Consider the following 26,719-nt stretch of genomic DNA (forward strand, 5'->3'; position numbering starts at 1 on the left):
AAGTTGGTTTTTGGTTTTTAAAAAATAATAATTTTATATATATATATATTTGTATGCCATCAAAATTGTTAGAAAAACCTTTCTAAGAGACAAGTAAAAAATGACAGCTTTAGAGTTTATACTTGAAATTTCAAACATTCAGAATTTCATGTATATTTTTTGAAAACCCTTTCCATGCTTAATTGATTGTATCTTTCCTGTCACTTTGTTCCTTCCTTCAATTTGCTTTCTCATGAATGTGTCATGTAATTCTTGAATAGGAAATAAAATGTTTTGCAGTCTGCCCATTTCTGAAATGCTTACAGATTTCATATTTTCTCCCATCACTGAGTATCTGAAGACTAAATTTTACTTTTATTAATAAGGTCAGAATAGATAAACTCTTCTAGAAGGCACTTCAATGTCTAAATTCTACCCGACAGAAACACTATTTTACCTTGAATAAGGTTTAAAAGATTATATTTCCACATAATGTATTTAAATATATATTTTCAATTGTCACATAAAATTAAAGAGATTTATTTTATTCCTGAAAAGGTAGGTTATGAGTGGTCTTAAGTATGAAAAGAAACTAAAGCAGGTGCCAGTATTATGTTAATGATCATGGCTTTCTTCTTAAAATCAAGCCCAAATAATTCTATATTTTGGACTTAAGATTTCAAAGAGTTTGAGGGAGTAATTAAAAGCTCATTAAATGTAGAGAAATGACAGGTAAAAATTACATAATCCCATGAGCTGATCTAATGCTTTATTTGCTCATTACACAAACATCTATTGAGGGTCTACTAGGTGCCACCAAGTTCACCAACATTGAGAATCTAAAGATGAATTAGGCACAATCCCTGTCTTTAAGGAGTTCATAGTCTTCTGGGGGAGCCTTTTAAGAAATAATTAGAAAATAATTATGAAAGTAAATTACAGGAACTATAGAAACATCACAGGAACTATAGAAGCATCACAGAAGGGTCCCAAATATACCCTGGGACAGGAACATGGGATTGGGACAGTTTCCTGAGGAAGGGACACCTCTGCTGGGTTTTAAAGGAGAAGTAGCAGTAATCTAGACCAAAAGGAAACAAGGACTATGTAGCAATGATTCTTCAGGCAGGAGGAATGGAGGAAAAAGGCTGGAACAGGAAACTGCAAGCACCACGGTGCCCCATATGGACATTTCCAGACAGGAATCACAACTGGAGGTGATGGAGAGTGGGCAAAGGGTTTTGGTTAGATCTTTTCATCAGTGTTGGGGAGACCCTGAGCGGGGCACAGGACTGGAGGCAAAGAAGCCAATCTGGAGGCTGTTGCAGCCATGCAGGTGAGAGATGCTGACAGTGAGTGGTCACATAATGGAAAATAAGAAAGAAACCTTAGAAATGTTTATAAGGTAAATTAGGCAGGAGTCGGTGAAGGAGAGGAAAGAATCAAGAACAACTTCCAAGTTTCTAGCATGGTCGCCAAGGGGGTTGTAATAACCTTCCCATGTGAATTGATTACCTCTTTCATGTCATTTACAAATTATTTTTATGTAATGAAATACTTACATTATGAAATATATTTCATGAAGTATAGGTTATCAAGTAAAAGAGCCCCAACTGGGCTACTTCTGATTTTGTATTATCTTCCAGTAACTTCTAGTGGGCTAAATTGTATTTCTATTAATAGAGATAAAGCACATAGACCAGCAAATACGGTGGGAAAAGTCAGTTCAGTGGAGGAAGACAACTGGTTTCAGTTGAGGCACCTTTTGTTTGATGCACCTTGGAGATATTCAAATAGTAGTTTAATCCACAAGACTAAAGTATAGGCATGGATTTTGGTCTCATCAGCCCACAGAAGGTCACTGAAATCATGAGCATGATGAGATTATAGTGGGGCCTTATCCAGGGATGCACCCATTGCCAGGGTTCACTCATTGCTAATATTTTCTTTCTTGTGGCAGCTCATACCATGTAGTAACACTGAAGTCACTACCAACAATGCCTCTAGCTTGTAGTAGTCCAAAAAAGAGAGTTTAATACTTGGGCCACAGAGGTGAAAGTACTGAATGCAGAGAGGGCCCCTGGAGCAAACGGATTTCATCCAACTGCCAACCATGCGAATGAGCAAATATTTTCTTTCTTACTTGAACATAATATAAACCAAATTAAAGATTGGGAACCTATCCCAGTTCCAAATTGCTGGGACATATTTCTAAGTCTTTAGTACATTCACCCTTTTCAATGTCATTCACCCTCTGAATTGCTGGCATAGGTTCTCTGGTCACTTAATATCTAGCTCAGTATTTATGTGCAAAGAATCATCACATTGTATGTAACCTATCTGTGACAGATTAGAATTGAAATGTCCAAAAAAACAAAATAAGATGCCACTCTAAACACATACGGCAATGCTGATGTTCATCTGAGCCATCCGAACAGTCCTCCTCATTGTCACACACCCAGATATGGGGGATGCAGTTTCCTTCACTCTCACACTGGAAATTACCCGACTGGCAGGACTGACGAGCTGAAACAACCAAAAAAGAACTCACTATGGCAAACATCTGTCCCATTATACCAGAAAAACATTCTTACTGCAAAAGACCATATGTCACCAAGCATGGCAGCACCTGCCTATAATCCTAGCTACTAGGGAGACTGAGGCAGGAGGATCTGAAGTTCAAGGCCAGCCTGGACAACTTAGTGAGACCTGTCTCCAAAATAAAATAAAAAGGGCTGGGAATATAATTCAGTGGTAGAGCACTGTGGGTTCAATGTTCAGTACTACCAAAAAAAAAAAAAAAAAACACTATGTCACCAAGGGCAGTGTCACACTTCTATAATTTCATCTACTCGGGAGGCTGAAGCAAGAAGCTCACAGGTTCAAGGCCAGTCTCAGCAATTCAGCAAGATATTGTCTCAAAATAAAAAATAAAATGGATTGGGATGTAATTCATTGGTTCAGCACCCTAAGCTCAATCCCTAGTATCACACACACACACACACACACGTGTCAAGTCCTGCTCAATATATTTGAAGTCTGAACTTTATTAAAGTTCATTTTCAGATAATCTCATCAATGGCATCAAAACAAACTGTTGACCCAAACATTATAAAACCAGAGAATAGCCAGACTCAGTGGCACACTCCTATAATCCCAGCTACCCGGGAAGCTGAGAAAAGAGGATCACAAATTCCAGGCCAGCCTCAGCAATTTACTGGGCTCCAGGTTAACTCAGACCCTGCCTCAAAATAAAGAAAAAAAATTAAAAATACTGAAGATGTTGCTCCATGGTAGAGCACTTGCCTAGCATGCAGCAGACCCTGGGTTTGATCCCAGAAGCAAAAAAGAAAAAACTAAAAGAAATATCCCAACTATACATTTACCAAATATATGACAAAATTATTAAATTAATTTAATCAAAATTAACCATGAGTGTTTGTTATATTGTTTGAAATGTTTTTCAAACAAATGTTTTTCACCTAATAGTGAAGTATCATGATGAGCCAGAAAATCCATGAGATATGGAAAAGAAGACTCAGAATCAAATAATCATTATTCCCACAATTTATTTGCTTTAGGATCTTTGGCAAGTTCTCTGAGCCTTACTACATGCATTATAAAATGGAGACTATTCTTATCTCATAGTTCATTGTAAAAAAATAAATAAATAATATCTCCAAAAGTGCCATATGATGCTGGTTGCTATCATCTTTGTCTTTGGTATTGTTGTCATAAGACCTTGATATGTAGTGACACTCTCAGAAGACTTGGTGATATAACTTTTCCTTTATTCCTCTATCCCAGATTACACTGTTCTCAATTTGCTTCCTCTGAGCTTTTTGCTCATATTATTAAAAAAAAAAAAAGTGAACTCAGTAAGCCCAAAGGAAGCAAACTGATAGCACAGGATGATGTCTCCACAAAATAGCTGCTCTCCTATTCCAAGTATGAGCATCAAGTGTCAGCTGGGAACTTTAAGATGTGGAGAATCTCTGGTCCCACCCCATACACATGGAGTCAAAATATGCACTTTCACAAGTTCCAAGGTGATCCATTTGTGCCTGAAAGTTTGAGAAGCACTGGATGGGTCCAATTTCTTACCCTTACATTTTCAAATGAGTCATCATCAAACAAAACACCCAAGTTTGGCAGTTCTGGGGTGCCCACAGGATGTGGACAATTCAAAACAAGGGTTTTTCACCTACTTTCCTGGTCATGGGATGATAACCCTTGTCTGCTTACCTATTACAGCAAAGTGATTGATCACCTAAGCCAAGTAAGGAAGAGCAGTGGACTGAAGGGCAGGGACTTGTGCAAGGCACTCACCAACGGTGAGGCTACAATAAGCAATAACTTCTTTAGAGCTCACTTTCCTAATCTAAAAGCCACATCAGCATAATTTTGGAAGCTATATGAATACATGTAAAAGTTATTTTATAATTACTTACATTTAGGATTTACTTTATCACATTTTTAACTAGAATTTTTTAAAAAAACAATATCACACTAAACACTTTTTTATTTCTTTATTCACAAGTTATACTACATTTGTTTTTATTTTTTTATTATTAATTTGAAACAGGGTTTCACTAAGTTGCTGAGGCTGGCCTCAAACTTGTGATCCTCATGCCTCAGCATCCAAGGTCACTGGGATTACAGGTGTGCACCACCATGCCCAGCTCTACATTACATCTTTTATATAAGAATAGACTCCTCATTGAAGTACAAATCAGAGTACTTCAGATAACATATTTTTTTTATTTTTGTTGATTTGAAAAACTTCCAGAGTGAATAGATCAGCAACAGTCACTTATAGATTTCAAAAAACTAATGGCAAAATCAATTTCCATATCAAAGTTGTGGCCATGGGACAAGGGTAAGATAGAAACTGATGTAAACTGAACATCTTCCGTAAAGGGAGTGAAACTATTATTAATACCATGGATTCTCTTTTTCAGTTATACAGATTACAAATGATTTGAGCCCAGCCCTGGATCTATCATTAAGCATAGCTCTTTTCTTTGATAGGCTGAAATCAACACAAAGCATCAAAAAGAGCTTAGCCTGGTCCTTCCCCACTTACGGCAGCCAGCTTCATCTGTGTCGTCCGAACAGTCCCCGGTACCATCACACCTCCAGGCTTCAGGGATACAGTGCCCATTTCCACAGCGAAAATGCCCACTGTCACATTCTATAATACCCAAGAAACAGAAAAAAAAACAGTTTTAAAATAAAATTTAAAGCTTCAGACATTTTATTAAAGAAATACAAATTTTTGATAAAAATGAAAAAATATTCAACTAATTAGTAACCAAAGAAATGCAAAACATTTTTTTAAATTAGGAAACACTTTTTCTTATTGGTTGTCCAAAACATTACAAAGCTCATGACATATCATCTTTCATACATTTGATTCAAGTGGGTTATGAACTCCCATTTTTACCCCAAATACAGATTGCAGAATCACATCGGTTACACATCTACATTTTTACATACTGCCATATTAGTGACTGTTGTATTCTGCTACCTTTCCTATCCCCTACTATCCCCCCTCCCCTTCCCTCTCATCTTCCCTCTCTACCCCATCTGATAATATAAAAAAAAATTTCCTTGGAGGTCTGTAGAAAGGTCATTTTCATGATAGTTGATTAGACCGTACCCTGATGTGACCAATTTGACAAAGTGCATCCTGTTTTTAAAAAATGTTCTCTTTTTTACCTTAGTAATTTTTTTTCTAAGTATTTTTTTCTCAGGATCTAACCAGAGAATTAGACAAATATTTATGTAAGTATAAAGATTTTTATCACATTATTTATAATAAAAGAAATTTCAAGCCTCCTACTATGAATTTTTGAAAATGGTTATGAGAATTTCTAATTATTTTTGGAGAAATATTTACAACGTAATGTAAACAAAGACAAGGATGCAAATTTTACCTCTAACAAAGTCACATACAGAAAAAAGAAAAATGTCAAAAAAGATCAAAATGTTACCAGTGGTTATCTCTGGTTGATAACATCATGTTTAACTTTTGATCGGCTTTACTGTGCCTTTTTGAGTTTCTCACCTTACATTTTTCAAACCAGCACTTCATCCTTAAATTCAGATCAATATTCTGGCTTTTTTAAATGAATTTGTAAATTGTCAAGTCTGTAAGCTCATTTCTTCAAATGAATACTTTGTTTAAAGGCAAAAAAAAAAAAAATTCTGCAGCCAACTATAAGTGTACAAGCTTGGCACCAAAGGTTATCTCGTCCCCAAGTGGCAATAGTATCCCCTACTGACATTAGAAAGAGAACATGACTTAAACAAATTAATTTCATTCAGCAAATATATCCTGCAATTTCCCTGGGTCTCTCCAGGGAACTAATTTGGCAATTGGAAATCCTCCAAGCTTCCCCAAATATCTGGCCAGTGAACTTCCCAAGCATTATGTGCCAAGTACAAATTTTTTTTTAAAGAAAACAGCCAACAACCAGCCCAACTTGGAGAAGACTCAAAATTATTCTTTCACAAACCCAAGGGATAGGGAATAATTTTCAGAGTTGGAAGAATGATTTTATTTTCCCCCTGTACTGAAGCAATCATGCTAAATTACCCATTTCAATTTTTGGCTAATTAACCCCAAATTAGGTAAATATACACATCAATTACATATTCCCAGAATAAATAAACAATGTGTTATCCTGACTTGGGTAAATGCAGGCATGTCAACAACAGGACATAAACATAGTTAAGTGATCTATTCCTAGGGAATATGGGCTACTTTGTTCATGGAATGTTCAAATCTGATTGTCTGGTAGTGACATCCTGATTTATAATGTATGCTGCAAATGGTCAGAAACTTCCCTTGGCTAAATGGTGGTACCGAGTGGTACAGAAGCACGTACACCCAAATACCTTCTATAGACTAATGCATGATGGTGGTTGGTGGTGCAGGTCTGGGGTTGGTGGTGCAGGTCTCTTATCAACTACCTTTAAAACACAACAACCTCCCTTGCAAAAATGCCCCTAAGGAATGTACAAATTCACTCTGGAATCCCAGAACTTCTCATTGGATTTTGTTCTACAAAGCAATATTTCCATGGGAGATTAGAGGCTTTAGAGGCTTAGCTATTAACACAACATATATTAAGTCACTTTTACCAATTAGGTCTATTGTTAGTAATCCAACATAATATATTTGTAAGTTCAGTACATTTGTCTCTCTTAGTATCTAATCAGTTCTGATTGAAAAATTATAACTGTAAAGGATAGTCCACATACAGAGTTTCATATTGCTGTGGGAAAAAAGAAAAGTACTATCTCAGAAATTGAGTATATAAAAGAAAATTCCCAGAATGATATATTGCCTGTTTTGAAAATACATATTAATACTATTTCTTTTTATCACAAGTCAAATTGGAAAGTTTTTTGTTGCTTGTTTTTAGCTCAAATACCAGGTTAAATACATCATGAAAAGAATACAAAATAGGGACCCAAAAGTTTTTTTGTTTTGGTTTGGTTTGGTTTTTCAGAACACTAAAAGGCCAATTTTCTAAAATCATACATATAAAAATTGAAACTATGGGAAATATTGCAATCAGGTAAGTCTTTATAGGCAGTGATTTTCACAGCTGAGCTCACAATCACTCCATTATCTAAAGTAATAGATCACATCCAATTTACTCAATGTATCAACAGATCCATGATAATTCATTTGTCAAATTCACCTTTTCAATGGTAACTTCCATGCCTGTTAGAACTCCCAAATGACTATTGTTTGAAAATCTCTCTCCAGAAAAAACAAACAGATACTTTATCACTGCTGGGTGGCCTCTCAGCAACCATCCAAAATGTTTCACTGGTGTCAGAAGCCTGTCATTCATTTTATTATAAAGGGAATATACGTTGTTTAAAAAAAAAACTGCTAATAAAAAGGCCTGGATTAGACTTGATAACAATTTCAGGTGACCCTGGTTTCAGTGGGTTTGTACATACTTTATTTCCTTAGTATATTGTTTTAAATAAGTAGCCCTTACTCACAAGCCCTACAAGGGGCTTATAACAGCCCTATGAGATAGATGCCATTATTATGAACATTTTACAGATAAAGAAATTGAGGCACAGAGCAGTCATTTACTTTCCCAGCTGCAAAGCAAATACGAGCAAAATAAGGATTTGAACCTGACAGTCCTAGGTTCTAGGACCTATGCACACCCTAACCCTTTCACAAAAAAAAAAAAAAAAAAAAAAAACTAAACTCAAAATCAAACATAAAAATCCAATTTTTTTCCTTCCCCAAACTTTGAGTTCATTTATTGTACTGATGTAGAATTCACAGTGCTTACATTCTTTGGTTGGAGGAGAAAGAGTCATCTAATTTGCAGCTAACATTGCACTAAAATATCCTTGGGCTTCAGAAAATTTGCAACAATCAAAAGCAACAAAGAGAAATAAGACCTTTGTCACTTCAGGAAAACTGATATCAGAAATAAGGACAGATTTGTTTCCCAAGCTTATAGAGCCCAAAGATATTAAAATACCCAAAAAAACCCAAGAGTAATCCTTTCTTTATAAATAGCCATGTCCCAAGCTTCCTGGTCCAAGTGTTAGACTAAGAATGTGTTAAGATAAGATATTAGAGTCACAGATAGTGCCCAGAGGAGGGAAGGAGTCATTTGTTTGTTTTTAAGGGCAGGGAACAGTCCTGGATGGAGAAGACCCCTTCTTGTATCATCCACAGTGTCTGGCCCAGAGCTGGGCACACGTGGGTTTGTGAATGTGTGTTCATCAGCAGTGAAGATTCCTCTTTGTAAAATTCAATCTATTGAGACACTTATACATCAAAGACATATAAAACCATCTGAGCAAACAGTGAGACTTAAAAGTGAATTTATGATCTTAAATCCATAGGGGAAAAAGTGGAATCTGGAATAATCTGAAATAAAAGGAATATGCAAAAAGTTTATAATAAAGAAACACTGAATCATATTAGTAAGTTTCATTTTTTACCCTTCCTATACAGTTTATTTTCCCTTCCATGAATTCTCTTCTGAAAAGAGAAAAGCAAGTGGTAGTCAATGGAACATTGTCCAGAGTTAACAGAGTAGGGTAATTTCTATGGCAAATCCTATTTTTCTGCTAGATCCTCTTAACCAGTCCTTCCAAATACTTGGTCCACTGGAGGGGTACATAAGTTCTTTTTTAAAAATGTGGACAACTACTTCATATCATTAATAGTCCTACCTGCAATGAACTCAAAGAAACAAATTTAAGAAGAGAGCACTTGGACTGGGGTTGTAGCTCAGTGGTAGAGCACATGCCTCTCATGCATGCGTGAGGCACTGGATTCGATCCTCAGCACCGCATAAAAATAAATAAATAAAAATATTATGTCCATCTACATTAATTTTTTTTAATTTTAAAAATAAAAATAAAAAGCTCTTAATTGACCCATAATTTTCACTTCACTTTTTCTGTACTTAATTTTCTTTACTTTGGACATACTTCTGTTATTTACAAGGTGGGTGACACCTACAATTCCCACACACATTACTCATATAAATAAGGCCAATCCTCTTTTGAAGACTTAGGGTCACCTGCTAATTTCCAAAACTTTACACTGTAACCACAACAACAAATTACATGGAAGACCCTGCCCAGTCAAGGATTCAATTAATGGAACTGAAATAAGAGCATGCGGAGCAAGCCAACCTCCTACTGTCTTCCTTGGTACATTCTGGCTGCCTTCGTTTCCTAATTAGATCACCAAATAGGTGATCTGAAATTCTTTAGTTCAGATGGTAAACTGTTAGATCAACTGCTTTTTTTTCCAAATTATTGTTTTAGAACCCTCCATAGAGTTTACAAGTTTACTGGGGACAAAAGTAATACACATTATAAATTCCATACCCTCACAACAATAGCTGGTATTTACTGAGCACCTGCCATGTGTCCCATAATATACAAAGCTGTATATACACCCACTGGTTCCTCTTAAAACTGTATGAAAAGATTTATTCTTACTTAATAGAAGGGAAACTAAGCCTCAGTGACATTAACCAACTTCCCCAAGGTCACAAAGGTGAAAATGTCAAAGTCCGATTTAGACCCAGGACTGTATGTTCCAGAGCTGCTGCTTCTCATCATCCCACTTCCTACAAAACAAATGCCATCTTATGTTCACTCAGAACTTGCCAGCAATTTATTTTAAGTAGATTGTCCTGCCTATCCTCAGAACAACCCTGTGAGAGAGTATCAGTAGCCCCACTTCACAGATGAGGATACTGAGGCTTGACCAATTTCACAGCTGGTGAGTGGTGGAGTGGGGATTCACACCCAGGCAATCTGACTCAAAGCTATGCTATAAGGCAGTGGACAACAGAGATAATAAAAACCAACTGACCTTGGTGGGAGCCTGGGTAACACACAAGTGGAAGTGATCAGGGAAGTCTTTGAGAACAGACTACCCTGGGTGTTTATGAATAAGCAGCATTTGGGCAGGTAAAAATGGGAACCAAGTTTATATGGGGTTGAAACAACTTAAGGAAAGCCCAGCACAGGTGAAGGGTAATGAGCAGGCCTCCATGCCCAAGCAGAGGGAGGATCTCCGGGAGTGTGGACAGTAAGGATAAGAAGACGGATCAAGACAGTGCCTTGATTGTCAAGCTAAAGAATGACAACAGCAAATGGGATGATCATTCATGCCAGTAACTGGGTCACTCTGGGGACATAACCCAGAACTAGCAGGCAGACTCTGGCCATAAGAAGGGCTTAGAGTTCCACTTTGCTCCCCAGAATTTCACCCACCGTGGGCCAGTGAGCAAGCTGGTGAGCAGTTCCCCAAGAGGCTGCTGGCAGAGATGGGTCTCACAGTTGCCCCGGACCTAAACCAAATCGCTCCACTTGTATCTTGCATCTTGCCAAAGGTTCCACAGGATATCACCACCAACAGCCAGGTGACTTTAACCCTTCATCCTCTCCAAGTTGAATGTGTCTGAGCATCCAGCCCACAGAATTCGGTCAGCTGTCAAGACAGTCAGCTCATCTCAAAACTTACTATCTTAGCTGAGTAATTAAAATATAGTGCCTTTTAGTGACCAAAAGTCAGCAGAATAATGGGACACGCTATTCAAGTAGCCTCTCAATGCTGAGATGAGGAATGAAAGTGACCACCTGCCATAACCAGCCTACTCTTCTCCATTTCCATCTAACTACTAGTTCTCCCCTTCCTGTCTCTCACATCCCATTTATTTTTCATTAAGCCTCTCTGGCCCTTGCAGTCAGGCTGACCATCAGCACTACAGAGCATCATAAACAAAGCCACGCTTCTCAGGGGTTCTTGAGAGGTCGCTGGGGGCATTTGGGATGAGGCAGTTAACTCATCTTGCAGAACTGTCCTGAACAAGGCAGGATCCACAGCATTCCTGGCCCCCACCTGTGGAATGCCAGCAGTGCCCTCCCACCCCCAGTCACTGTGACAACAAAAAACACTCTCATTCACATTTAAACACCCCTTCAGGGTGGCAGTACCACGCCAGTGGAGACCAACTCAGAACCTCTAAGCAGCTTGGACATTCAGAGCTCAAAATGTCTTAACACACATAAAAGAGATCATCTAAGAAAACCTCTATAATAAATTCTTCCCTTCTAAAGATAATAAAATTTCTTAAGCAGCAATCCCACTCCTTCCTACTCATCAATAAAAGGACCTGGGATTGGGCAATATCATGCCGCAGCTGCTGGTACCAGCAACTTGAAATTAACTCCCCTGGGAGTATGATAAAGAATCTAATTCCAGGGAGGCTTGCTTCTCCCTGGAACATCCACTCTGTGTTCACAGGCTTATTAGTTCAAGGGGTGGGGGGGTGGGGATGCAGAACAGGGGGGAAAAATGATCCAAACATCTAAAATCCTCTAAATTCACTGACTGGGTTAAGGCTCTTGTAACCCAATCTTCTCCTCTGAATTTTCTTGCATTGTCCCACACATGAGCTTTTGGAGGACACCTCACATCCAAACCATAACAACTCTCAAAAAAATAAAAATAAAAAGATAATGAATAATCACTTACATGACCAAAACATTCAAAAGAATCTCCAAGATTTTACCAATAACTTTCAGCAATGAAAACTTGCTACCAGTTAGTACCAACCAAAGAGCTGAATCTGTGTTTATATTGTGTGTTCTGTTATATACCCTGAATAATTTGTGTAGGGCTTTCTCTATCATCACTGATGGTCTCTAGAGGGACTTCCCTTTGCATAGAAGAAAATTAAACTCAAGACCTTCCTCTCCCCAGCACTGACCCCTCTAGGAACTAACTGGCCATTTACATCTTTAATGGCAAAAAAAAGCTACACTTATAGCATGTTGAAAAGAACACTATCTAAATAGCAGAAAACTTAAAAGTTAGTCTGTCCAGACAGGTAAATAAGAATCCAATGAATCAAACTACTTAAGTAAAATGCCTTCCACACTTAATAATTTAACACAACTGCACAAAAATTATAAATAGCACAGGGCATGGTGGTACACACCTGTAATCCCAGTGACTAGTGAGCCTGAGGCAGGTGGATCACAAGCCTCAGCAACTTAGAGAGTCCTTAAGCAACTTAGAAAGAACCTGTGTCAGCTCAATGGTAAAGTTATCTCTGATTTCAATTCCCAGTCCAAAAAAAAAAAAAAAAAAGATAGATAGCTCCCATTGAAAAGCTGCTTTTCAATCCCAATCACACAAAGGATTCCTATACTCCTGATTACAGCAATGTTAATATCAAACACTAAAAAAGAAAATGGGTACATGAGAAATAAATGACTCATCTCCAGGCAGGGAGCCTCCCTGCTCAAAAGTTTTAAGATAAACACCGCTGGATGGACAGCATCAAACCAGAGCTTTCCTGATTTATTCAGGTCCAAGTGTTGAGCCGTAAGTGAGGCTGACATGGATGTGGTAAGTGCAGACGTCAGTTATTTCAGTCATCTTAACAATCAGGTTAGATCACCACACTATCAAGTAAACAATGGTTTGATACTGCAAGTTGTGACAATAGGGGTAAGAGAAGAAACCGACTGCCAACTGGTGGAAATGTCATTCTCTAGAGTCACAGGCTATCTTGTTTATAACCACTGAACAGATCTTCCTGACTGGATCAAATAAACACCTTGCTATGTTCCTTCTCTCTGACTCCATCTATTTAGTTCTTAACCATCACAATGGTTACAACAACAAGCTCTAAAAACATGAAAAGAGAGAGAAGACACACACACACAAAAAAAAGGAGAAAGGCGGGAGGGAGAAGAGAGATGTCAAGGTTAGTAATCAGTGTGTAAACACTAAATTTAATTTAATTAAACAATAAATTTAATGTGGGCTGGGGATGTGGCTCAAGCGGTAGCGCGCTCGCCTGGCATGCGTGCGGCCCGGGTTCGATCCTCAGCACCACATACCAACAAAGATGTTGTGTCCGCCGATAACTAAAAAATAAATATTAAAAAAAATTCTCTCTCTCTCTCTCTCTCTCTCTCTCTCTCTCTCTCTCTCTCTCTCCTCTCTCACTCTCTCTTTAAAAAAAATAAAATAAAAATAAAAAAAAATAAATTTAATGTGCCCTAAACCTCTCTTTGGTACAATGGCAACTCATCCTTATTTAGCTATGGCCCAAATTCAGACTAGACTGGTATGTAATTGCTAAATGGGTTTATAAGTCGCAAATTACATTCTCAGAACTAAATTCCTGATCATTTTAAATATGTATATTTCAGAAAGTAGAAAAAAAAATATATATATATATATATAATTTATTTGGATGCAATCAATGCTTCAACCATTCTGATGGCAATTCTAATTTGGAATGTTGATGTTAACCAGGCACAGTGGCATATCCCTGTAATCCCAGTACCGCAGGGAGTGGGGAGAATGTTGATGATTATGGTGGAGCTCACTGCATTATTATTTACCCAAACATTGAACTTCACCAATAGTTCATTTGTTAGGTGAACAGTGAGGTACATGTACATGCATGACTGGACCTTGACAATTTAGCTAAGGGCATCTTATGTCAACAAAATAAGAACTTTCTTCAATTGCCAAGAACAATTGCACAGCAAGAATGCCAAAAAGATATGCTTCTTGGGCTGGGGTTATGGCTCAGTGGCAGAGTGCTTGCTTCACATATGTGAGGCACTGGGTTCGATCTTCAGCACCACATAAAAATAAGTAAACAAAATAAAAATACTGTTGTTTTTTTTTTTTTAAAAAAAAAGTCTTTTCTTGCCAGGCACAGTGGCACACACCTGTAAATCCAGCAGCTTGGGGAACTGAGGCAGGAGGTTCATGAGTTCAAAGCTAGCCTCAGCAAATAAAATACAAAATAGGGATGGGGATGTGGCTCAGTCATTGAGTGCCCCTGAGTTCAATCCCTGGTACCCCCCAAAAATAAAAAAATATATAAGTATTTTCTTGGTCAATAAGTACTAGAATTAATAATCTAGTAAACTAATCATTTTTCGTAAAGATGAATTATATTATTTCCTTTCTTAACAAATTAGTTTTGCTGACATTTTGCACAGTATTTTGTGATAGTTTTTCTAAAAAAAGTTACATCTCAGAAAGGACTTTATAAACAGATGTTCGAAATTGTCCCACCATGATCTGACAGATGAAAAATAAAGAACGAAGAACCAATAAGACTAAGTGGGGCTGGGGTTTTAGCTTAGTGGTAAAGCGCTTGCCTTGCTCATGTGAGGCACTGGGTTTGATCCTCAGCACCACATAAAAATAAAGGAACAAATAAAATAAAAGTTTTTTAAAAAAGGCTAAGTAATCCAAAAAAAGGCTGACAAGTGACAGGAGTTTATTATGAATCTACCATAAACAGAGCATTATTGGTAAGTGTAATCTAAAGGCAAAAATTAATGTTTCTGTATTCCCAGTGCCTAGCACAGTACTCCTAGGATTCACCTGACCCTCAGTAAATTGTGACTATTTGATGCAATAGAATATATAGGTGAAGCCAAAATGACTTCCAGAAAACTATAAGAGATCTAGATAATTTGTAGATTTTTAATAATGGATCATACTGTTACTGTTTCTTTCAATTTAATCAACTGTTCAATAACCATCTTCAAAGCTGTCCTTCAGGAGCAGAAAGAAAGACTCTTAGAAATCAAGCTGACACTTTGTGGCACATGCCTGTAATCCCAGCAGCACAGGAGGCTGAGGCAGGAAGATCATGAGTTCAAAGCCAGCCTCAGCCAAAGTGAGGTGCTAAGCAACTCAGTGAGACCCTGTCTCTATATAAAATACAAAATAGAGTTAGGGATGTGGTTCAGCGGTTGAGTGCCCCTGAGTTCAATCCCTGGTACCAAAAAAGAAAAACCCTCATGATAAAGCACAATTCTGGAGCATACAGAGTATTCAGTATCCAAAATAAAAAAGCTACAATAACATGCATAAATCAAAATTTTTAATTTTTATTATAAGCAATTTATAACAAGCATAATCATAATTTTTCTTTCTTTTTGGTGGTACTGGGAATTGAACCCAGGGCCTTGCACATGCTATGCAAGTGCTCTATCACTAATGCACATCCCTAGTCCTAATAATGATTTTAATTTCATAAACAAAGGTAAAGATGATTTTTTAAATTTGTGAATCCATAAACAGCAGTTATGTCATTTGCAAAGACTCTTGTGGTAGAATGATACTAAACTTCCTTTGTCTTCTCTACTAAGTTGATTATAACAGAGCAAAAAGAACTTCGGAACTTGTCTCAGCAGCAGCTTATCTGTTGCACCAGGAGTCTGTTGGCCGTAGACTGTTTTGCCTGGGCTCAAACAGCATTTATAGGTCTCCAAATCACTTCCAGGCTCTATAAATGTCATCGAATTATGTTATAATGTGATTGTGATGACTCATAACAGCTCAATGGCTTGTTGACACAGAATCAACAACATTACATTGTCACCAACTGATAGCCATGTGTGATGAACTGGGGTTCAGCTTTCTGCCCATATATGGTGAAGCCATGATGTGTCAATATCACTAGCTGCTTAAATAAAATTTCAAGTCTGTCTGCAATGACTGACAGACAAAAAGATTTTTAAAGATAGAGTGCATTTCCTAGTACTTTGCCTATTCTGTGTTTTAAGTATCCTGGGTAATAAAAGTACAAATCTATTGTCACTCATAAATTTTTAACCATATATTATTATTATATTATTGTATTACATTACTATATTATTGTCAAAAATAGAATTTTTAATGGTCATCTCAATTCTGGATACTGGATAGCTATAGTTGCAGCATTGAATTAATCAATGAGTGAATGATCTAATATTCAAAATATGGGGCCTTAAGAATTATAATAATTAAATAAAATTTAAATTAAAGTCTAAGAACTTCAGTTTTTTTTTTCAATAAGAACTAAAATAAGAAGATAGCAATGGAGAAAAAATAAATATTAGCCAGGCCAGGTATGGTGGCACATACATGTAACTCAAGAGGCTGAGGCAGAAGGATCACAAGTTAGAAGCCAGCCTTAGCAACTCAGCAAAATTGTGTCTCAAGATAAAAAATAAAAAGATCTGGGGATGTAGCACAGTGGTAGAGCACTTGTGAGGTACAATTCCTAGTATCACAAAAAAAAAAAAAATTCTAACCTAAGAGTCAAAGACCCATGAATTTCTCTTTTTTTAATTTATTTTTATTTGTTCTAATTTAGTTATACATGACAGCAGAATGCATTTCGATTCATTGTACACAATTGCAACACAACTTTTCATTTCTCTGGTTGTATACGTTGTAGTGTCGCACCATAAGTACAGTCATACATGTACCTAGACTAATGATGTTCATCTCTTCCACCATCTTTCCTACCCCCATGTCCCCTCTCCTCGCCTCCCTCCCCTTTGCCCAATCAGTTTCTCCATTTTTCCAATGCCCTGCCCCCATTATGGATCAGCATCCACTTATCAGAGAGAACATTGGGCCTATGGTTTTTTAGAAACCCACAAATTTCAATCCTGACTCTCAAAAGCACTGACTCTGTTCCCACACCATTCCAAACTATAAGTTCCCTGAGGGCAGGAACTATTTGTCTTATCCATCAATTCAATAAATACTTGTTGCTTAAATGATGTAGCTTGATGAACTTGGGTTTAAAATGATATGCAGTTTTCTCACCTAAAAATTTTCTGACCTGCCAGCCCAGCATGGTGGGCCACAACTGTAATCCAGACAAGTCAGGAGGCTGAGGCAGGAGGATCAAGGTCAGCTTGGGTAACTCACTGAGGCCCTATGCAATTTAAGCAAGACCCTATCTCAAAAAAAAAAAAAAAAAAAAAAAAAGAATAAAATAAAAAGGGCTAACTGATGATGTAGCTCAGTCATCAAGTGTCTCTGTGTTCAACCCCAGTCCCCTAACCCCCCAAAAGTTTCTGACCTGCAAAAGCTTGTTATAATGAGTATTAAAGAAAAGCATGTTTTAATGAGTATTAAAGAAGCTCCCATCAATGACCAGCACAATGTCTAAGCACAGCCTCCCTCCCAGGCTCTCTCTCCTATCCCTCATCCAACTCTAACAGTCCAAAGAGTTGTTTCCCTGCTGTCTAATCAAGATAAAACTGAAAACCTGAGCCACCTAGCTTGGCAGGAAGCTCAGAGGCAAGAGTGAGGAAGTTGATGGTTGCCTTACCTGCTCCCATATACAAAGAATCATTGGCCCAGTCTTGGGTCAAGTACAAGATTGAAAATCATTTCTTCCAGGACATACATGTCTAGCTAAATCCAAAACCAATCCTATCACCAATTTCCTATTTTCTTATTTACATATCTTTCTATTTTCTCAAAATGCACATTTTTATGATTTTTGTCTATTTTATATCTGGTGATTCTCAGGAGTTTTATGTGAAATATTGTCAGTATATAATTTTGACAACTCCCAATATTGATAAATATAAAGGTTTCCCAAGAGTAGACCTTCAACAATTAAACTGTACATTAAATTTGAACATGGCTATCTTTCTATAGTCATAAAAGGATTTCTGTTGACCTCAGTTTTTACCTCAGCATAAGGTACAGAATTAAGAACAAAGATTAATTCAGGAAGCAGGGCCCAGTGTGGCATGCCTGTAATCCCAGCGGCTCAAGAGGCTGAAGCAGGAGGATTGTAAGTTTGAGGCCACCCTCACAAACTTAGTGAGACCCTGTCTCAAAATAAAAATAAAAAGGACTGGGGATATAGCCTGGATTCAAGTTCATACCTAGCAGGGGTAGGGGGAAATCAGGATCTTAATCTCTATCTAGGAAAAATATTTTTCAACTAAAATAATATATATAAAGGTCCTTATAATACATTCAAAGGAAGATTTTTATCATCCTAAATCATTATCTTATTTGTGGTTGAATAAGAATAAACCTAGGCTGGGCATGGTGGTCCACACCTGTAATCCCAGCAGCTCAGGAGGCTGAGGCAGGAGGATAATAAATTCAGAGCCATCCTCAGCAATTTAATCAGGCCCTAAACAACTCAGGGAAACCTCGTCTCTAAGTAAAATACAAAAAATGGCTCAGTGGTTAAGTGCCCCTGGGTTCAATCCCGGGTATCAAAAACTAAATAAAAACAAAAATGAACCTAGACATCCAACACCTCCAAAGGAGGAAGGAAATATGTCTTTACCCCGACCCCACCCCTTAACAGAGAGCCCTTATCACCCTCCTAAGTATTCACTGCACAGAGTGAGCCTCCAACCCACTTGACATAGCTAACATGTGGAGGCTCTGGTAAACCACTAACTAGTGGCTCTTTGGGAGGTAGAAGAACAGTGGTCAGGAAATGGCTGCCTTGCCCAGTTTGGCTGCCCAGGTTGGCAAGCCAGGTCAACCAGCCCATCTCCCCCCAGGAACCAAGGAGCTGGGGTAAGCAGGTACCCAGAAGGCCATGCTCACTGTTTACTGTGACACTTCCCTAGAGCGCTGGATAAAGTTACAAAGAGGAAAAGCAACTTAAACTTAAAAGGCTCTTCTGATAGTCCAGGAATGAGGCGATTAGAGCCTTATCTGGTCAAAGGATCCCACCTCAGCTTCATTTCCCCCACCCCTCTAAAAAAATCCCTTCCTTCTCACTCCCTTAATGTGGCCAGAGTTGCCATGGCTCTCCACCCTGACCCCAAAAATCTGTTCCCAAGTGAACTTATCCACGGAAAGGCTTAGTGATTTTTAAAGCCTTCTCTGGTTTTTTGCATTTTCTAAAGAAAATAGGAAACCCTCAAGGGGATGAATTTTGTGATTGTGGCACTTTAGGCATCTAACACCCAAATGCCTTCTCTCTGTATTTTCCTGCTTCCATTTCTGCTTGATTGAGCAGATTTCAGGGGCACAGTGTATCTTATCAGGGTTCCTAACATCGTACCATATAGGCTGTGGTATGTGTACAAGGCCATCTCTGCTGATTACAGAAACCTAGTCATCAGTAAGACAGCATTTCTCCATTTTAAAAGCACAGGCCAGTTAAAATAAAATCAAAGAGCTTCCTGGGACAATATGGTGACATTTCTGGATCAGTGTAATATGTTTTAGATTAATCCAGGCTGAAGAAATAGGCCCTAGGAAAATATTGCAAAACCAACAACTCCCAGGAACTCAAGAGAATCTACCAACAAAAGAATATGATGCGTTAAAACACTGCCGTTTGGGTTCCTTTGTAAACTGAAAGCCTTTCCTGTACTATTTGTAACTCAAGGAGTTCCTTCCACTAGAAACAAGATTCCCAGTTGCACCCAATGGACTACATATGTACGTGTACGTGTACCACAAGCACGTGGACACACTCAAGCCTGACAGTGCCCAGAAGTCTACCAGATGAAGGAAAGGATTTGATACACATTCATAAAGCTGTGTTGTAGAGCATCATCGCTCAGCCATGAGTTTGTTTGCCATCGCTGGATTAAGTCAAGATGCTTCCATGAACTGGACCCCTTATGCTTAAAGTAGTGTTCAGCAAATGCTGGCTCTCCTTACTAGTCTTAATTAGGCAAGTGTTTCCTGATCCTTTAGACTCTACATATTGTCTCCCTTTGACTCTATAAGGGTTTTTTTTTCCAGTTTCATATGTATTTGCTTATACACTATAGCACTTTCATATTTATAATCTGCAACAAAGTTGGAGAATCTTTTATAATCAATCTAATTATGATAGTCTATTCTCCCATAAAAACTGATTTAACACAGAAATTTGAGTATTAAGTTATTACTAAATTATCATTTTTACTTTAATTGTATTCTCCTTAACTAAATATTTCTTGTATCTCAGGTTCATACAAAATAATATAGTTGTGTCCAAAATAAAACCAAATTAGAAAAATGGAACTTAATTCACAAAACCAGGGAAGTTTTCAAACCCATATCTATTACATATATCAAAAATATATCATCTACTCAGTGGAATAAAGTAATTCTTTGCTAGATTATTTCTATTGTTGATAATAGCTCTGAATTTTGTTGGTGTTTGTTATTTGTGTGTGGGTTGGGGGTGTTGTTTGTTTTTCTTGTGATTTGTTTTGTGGTGTTTGGGATTGAACCCAGGGTCTCCAACATGCTAGGTGAGTGCTGTACCACTAAGCTATATCCCAGCCCTTTTCTTTTTGTTTTAAGACAGGGTCTAGCCAAGTTGCCCAGGCTGGCCCCCTAAGCTTTCAATCCTCCTGCTGCAGCTTCCTGAGTCACTGGGATTACAGACATGTACCACGACAGCCAGTGGGAAATGGTCTCTGACCTGATGACATTTTTTAAAAAAATCAAGCATGGAGGAAATATAGAACTTACATCTCACAAAAGGAAAAATACTGAGTTTTTCAAAATTCAGACTGCTAATAGTATTATCACCACACCAACCATTGAACCAAAGTTTTATATGAATAAAACAGAGAATGAGAAATATTTCTCACCTCAAAATCACAGATTCGGGGGATGCAATCGTATGATATATATATCTGTACTGTAAAGGTCAAAGGTCAAGAAAGATCTTAAAGTCAAATCCAGCATTTCGGTGAGTAGATAGATTCTACATGCCTATAATTTCTTTCCTATGGCTTGGAGTCATTCAGAATTAAGTTTTATCATTCTTCCATATAATAGTCCCTCAAATACTTCAAGAGAGCTAGCCCTTGTTCTCATTCTTCTCTTCTTCTAAAGAAACGTCCCCAGTTTTCACATGATTCCTCCCATAACACTGTTTCCAATTCTCCCATCATCCTTGTTTCTCTCCTCCAAACTCTTCAAATTTTCCATGCCTTTCCCAAAATGTGGTATTAAAAGCTGGATTAAAGATGCCCAGTGTCCACCTGACCATCTGTGGCCAGCACCAGTGCTAGTATATCACAACATTCATTTCCCCCTTCCTTTTTAATAATGGAACCCCAGTATTATTCAGGTGAACAATGCACTCAGCTAGGAGGAAGCTCCACTCCCAAATTTTAAGTAAGTGTGGTCCTGGGACTAAGTGTCAACCAGTGAGATCAAATGCAAGCATTGGTGTTGTGCAGGACCTCTGGAAAGTCTTCCTTCTTTTTCCTCCTCTATTCCCACTACCTGGTATAGAGAAAGGATGGCATTGGCAAGAGCAGCCATTTTGGACAACGAGGAAGCCACAAACTGAGGGTGGTGATCAGGAAAATAGGTGCTACGTCCCTGTTGATACCATGGGAGTACCAAACCAGCCTTCTATTGCTGCTTATGTAATAGAAAAATGAATATTTATCTCGCTCAAGCCAAACAAAATCCCTTTTGCAACAGGAATCCAGAGTAGAGAATGCCATCCTCTCCTGCGTTTGGACTGGCTTCACTACAACTCATGTTGGTCTTTTAAATTTCCATGAAGCAAAGATGTCTTGAGTTCTTGTTTATGCTGGCACTGTGCCATGCACAGGAGCCCAGAGGAAGCACAGATGACACCTCGCATCTATGCTCCTAGATTACATATACATGAATAATTATAATTCTTGGTATGATGATAAGTGCTGTAAGAGAGATTCAGGTAACATCCAGTGGAGATCCAGAAAGACCCTGTAGCGGAAGGACCACTTAAACTACAAATATGTGGGTCTGAGGGGAGGGGATTCCTCCCAGAGGAAATGAACTGGAATGAGCACAGAGGCAGGAAAGTGCAAGTCATGTTCAGGACAGAGCCACATTCTTCTTCTGATGTCACTGACACCTGTCTTCAAGGTCCAAAGATTGTACTTGAGACAGATTTTCTTTTACATTAAAATTTTTTTAAAAACCGTATTTCCAAGATTCATGATATCCTCTAAAGCTACTCAGTACCAACATGGAAACAATTCCTTTCCTTTTAGGCATTTATGGAGCACCAACTGTTTTTTTCAAATAAGTTTCTCCCAATCCACAAAGCCACCATACTTTTCAAAAAATGTTATCAAAATTTTTTTATATTTAAAAAAAAAAAAACACTTGGGGGTGGTAATTTGGCAGCATTCTACTGAACCAGCAGAAATGTTCCCAAGAGGTGTATTCTGATATATAATACACTAGAAACGCCTAAAGAAAATGCAGTTCTTTTCCTCTTATAATCATTTTGTTAAATCGAGTACATGTTACATAAAAGTTGCATGACATTAAAAGTTACGGAATCAAGACAGTAGAGCCTGTGGAAATAATAGAGCACCAGTGGTAAGTATGCGAGACCCAGAGTAAACTCTCCCACTCTGCCTCGGCTTGCTCATCAACAAAAAGGAGATCATTACTGGTATCTACCTCCCTAGGCCATCATAAGGTTCCATAATGTTCTAGTTATGGTGACTGTATACCAAGTTTCAGTAAATGACAGCTCTCAGGACCAATATGACCCTCCTGTCTCTCTCTTCACTCCCTACCTACCAAGACGGGCAATACTGACGTCTGTGCCTGGAAAATTCTTTGAAGTGTGGGACTGTCCTGTGTATTGAAGCTGGTTTCAATCTTCATCTTCTGTCCTCTAAATGCTAGTAATGATACTCAGGCATTGTGACAACTAAAAAATGCCCCAGTGCATTTCCAGATGCTCCCTCGGGGAACTGATCCAAGTAAAAATCCATCAACTAAACCAGAGAAAATGTCACTCACTACACCACAGTGGTCAAGAAGCTAGAACTTTCCAGGCGCAGTGGTTTACACCTGTAATCCCAGCAACTTGGGAGACTGAGGCAAGTTCAAAGGCAGCCTTAGCAGCTTAGTGAGGCCCTAAGCAACTTAGCAAGACTCCGTCTCTAAATTTTAGAAATATATAAAAAGGGGTGGGGATGTGGCTCAGTGGTTAAGGGCCCCTGGGTTCAATCCCTAGTACCAAAAAAATGAAAAAGAAGATGCAGGAATTTTTCAAACAGGAAGATTTTTTAAAACGCTATGGAGAACTGGGGATGTAGCTCAGTGGCTCAGGTGAAGGACCAAATGTCTAGCATACACAAAGCTAGTTCTACCCCCAGCACTGCAACAAAACACTAAGAATTTATGCCACTGAGTATTTATGAATGTTAATTAACATGCACATACATTGAGATAACATGGCTAATATTCCTATCAATAAAACATATTTGCTTATAGAAATAATGGGAATTATCAAAAACAGAAACAAATGCAAGCTTTCTCTGCATCCCATGGTGACTCGGTCCCCTTCTCGTCACCTCTAGGTCCACAAGTGGAGTTTGAGCCTCATCATCTGTCACCCAGATAATTCCAGTAAATAATCCTCTAACTTAACTGATTGCTCTGCTTTTCCTCATTGCAGCAAGTATTATCTTGCTGCAAAATGGAAGTCTGATGACAGTACTTGCCAGCTTACATAGCTCTGAAGCACACATCCCCCACAATGCACTCCCCAACATCTCCTGCAACACCCTCCTACAAGACACAGTTTTTTTTTTTCCTTTATCTTTCCTTTTGGTACTGGGGATTGAACCCAGGGGTGCTTAACCACTGAGCCACATCCCCACCCCAACTCTTGCTGAAGTTGCCTAGGGCCTTGATAAATTGCTGGAGCTGGCTTTGAACTTGCAAGCCTCCTGCCTCAGTCCCCCTAGCTGCTGAAACTCAATTCTAATAGCAAATCTACACCACCATCCTTGCCCTCAGGCCCCTCATGCCTCCTGCCCATCATCATCCCCTCTTCTGTGTTTCTAAACCTCTATTTTACCTCAAATGCTTATTTTCATGTCTCTTCATCTATATATCACAAGTTCCTGACACAACAGGCTTTCAGTAAATATTTGTGCAATAAATACAGCAGAGATAATTTTTATAGTTAAAATTACTAGCCCAGTCTAGTTTAATAGCTTTCTCACCTGTAGAATTTCTCACTGACCTTTCTAAGTTTCATTAATAAGGGGCTCTTAAAAGAAAGAAAAAAAAAGCATAGACGATGATTCTTACATGTTCTGTTTAAAACTTCTCACAAAGTCAAGGGTTCATCTTCAAGTTTACCTTCCCTCTGGAAATGCTTCTCCTTGGCCAGAGAACACCCGTGACTTCTACTCTGATACATGCTTCTATCATTCTTGTCCTCAGAGTTACAGAAATATCACCAGCAAACTCTGAACAAAGCCAAGTTTACAGGAAACAATTCCAGGACACATGAAACTCACAGAAAACAGAGTCTGCTGAGAAGTTTGAACTCAGTAACATGACTTCAGGGTCTGTGCCTTCAAGACCTGGGAGGTGAAGGACCAAATGTTCTTGGGGTGGACAGGCAGATTACAAGGTCTTGTCTTCTAATAGTGCCTCATCTGATAGTTCCATCTCCTTTAAAAAACTGTAGTTTTCCCCCAGCAATTCCTATGAATAGAGAATTTGACAAGTGGTTTCTTTATTTCAAAAGACCACAGCATGCTGGCTGCTCTGAGGCACTGACCCAACCAAGAGCTGGTCAACTATGAACGATTTAGTACCAGGTTCCCATAGGGCCAAATGTTTGCTGAACACTCACCAAGTGCCAGGACCTTGCACACGATGTCCTTTAAATAGTCCCAGGAACCTGTGAGGTAGAAATGACTAATATCCACTGGACAGACCAGGAAACTACAGAGAGGTCAACGGGAACACATCTGGAAAGCAGCAGATCAAAACCTCCAAGCTCTAATTCAGGCCATGTCCCAGTATCAGAAAGGGTTTGGCCACAGGTTAACTCTGTCCCTGAAAAACCTGCTGAGATTGGCAATCCTGGGCAAGTGAGAAAGGGCCCTGGGAGCATGACCCAGAACTTCTATAATAGTGGGAGAGCCCAGTTTGACTTGGCAGCCAGAGATTGAAATGTGCATCCCTGAATTCAGTTCATTCCCAAAATGAAGGCCACCTTCTAAAGCTTTGAGGAAACCACAGAAATTTTTCTTTACAAAAATGGGAGTGATTTTAGCATAGAATTTTTGCAAATATGAAAATATTTACTAACTCCTCAAAGGCTATTCAAATATTCCTTCCTGGCTGGCACAGTTCTAAACAACCCTATGTCATCTGTCTTTTGATGCAAGTCCTCCAAGTGTTCAGTGTCTTTCAGAAAACGCAAAGGCACACTCAAAGCTATGAAATACAGTTTATAATAGTCTGGTCCATATTTCACTGGAGACCAGGACACAGTAAAGTCATGTAACCAAGGAAGGGAATTATAAATGATAAATATTTTTTAAAGTAACAACTTTTCAGTTGTATATGTGCATGGTATCTTAACAATCAAGATTTAAAGATGAATGCAAACTTACATAGGTAATGACAGATAGCTATGAGTTCAATCCCAGTCCCAAAAAATAAAGGTAAAAATACATATACCCCAATGTTTTGATAAATTCCTTCTAAAGAGAGTTCCTAAGTGTCCATTAAAGTTTACTGCTAGCTAAAACCCAAAATCTGTTTCATTTTATTATATCCCTCAATCAGCTTTAATATAGGAAAAGGAAAAGAAAACATTAAATGATTTAATAATTAGCTTATCCTAGAGTGAGTTGCAGCATTACTTTCAACTCCCATTATCCTTTAATGTTAATAAGTACACGCTTACTTATTAAGTTTCAATTCCTTAAATCATTCTTTCAAAATGTGCTGAGATGAAGGAGCAAAGGTGTCTCTACACTTGACTTTTCCTTAAAACCATATATTAAGCGTTACTCTGGTGTGTTCCTCTCAAACTAAAACTGGCTTAAGGATTCTCATTATTAAGAGTAAGGATGGCAGGGAGGGAATGAGGAGGAGAAATCTCTAATTTGTCATCAACAAAATAAATCAGGAAACAGTCTTTCATCTTAAGAGTACAATTTACTGATTTAGTCATTTATTTACAAAATTGATGGAAATTGTTAACAAGGAGTTAATTGATTTAAGTCACCTGATTACCACAGTTAATTAACCACACTGACTTAATCTGCTTTGAAAACATCAACTAATCATTTCCCAGGTGTCAAGGGGTAAATCGTTAAATAAAAAATAAACCTCTGTCTCCTCTTCCAGGGAAATTTCTTGAGTGTGTTTTCTTTGCAGATTCCAATCTAGCAACAAGTAAGGTTGTGGGGAAAAAAAATTTATATGGCAATACTGAAAGAGCTACCATCTTTCCAGGGTTTTTTCTCCCATTATAATAAAGGACAGGCAGTCTTGCAAACTTACTAACCATGTCATTTTGAATTACTTCAAAAATGAGCAAGGCACACTTCCTGCATAAAAATGAACAAATGAAAGGCAATGGAGACTTTCATCTGGGAAAGTGAGTTTTCAAAAAAG

General features: G+C 38.2%; 1 protein-coding gene across 2 annotated transcripts in view; it reads right to left on the reverse strand.

The window, feature by feature from the left end:
* Positions 1–26,719, reverse strand: part of LRP2 (LDL receptor related protein 2) — a gene marked incomplete at both ends in the record, with an annotated part of 198,841 nt that overhangs the window by 158,125 nt on the left and 13,997 nt on the right. For both annotated transcript variants that reach the window (XM_081262364.1, XM_081262363.1), the window contains 2 exons: positions 2,383–2,505; positions 5,066–5,173. In XM_081262364.1, coding sequence (XP_081118490.1) covers positions 2,383–2,505; positions 5,066–5,173 — 231 coding nt within the window. The remainder of the gene's footprint in view (positions 1–2,382; positions 2,506–5,065; positions 5,174–26,719) is intronic.

This window comes from Spermophilus citellus (assembly GCF_964194105.1).
Source record: "Spermophilus citellus genome assembly, chromosome: 11".
Classification (NCBI taxonomy): domain Eukaryota; kingdom Metazoa; phylum Chordata; class Mammalia; order Rodentia; family Sciuridae; genus Spermophilus; species Spermophilus citellus.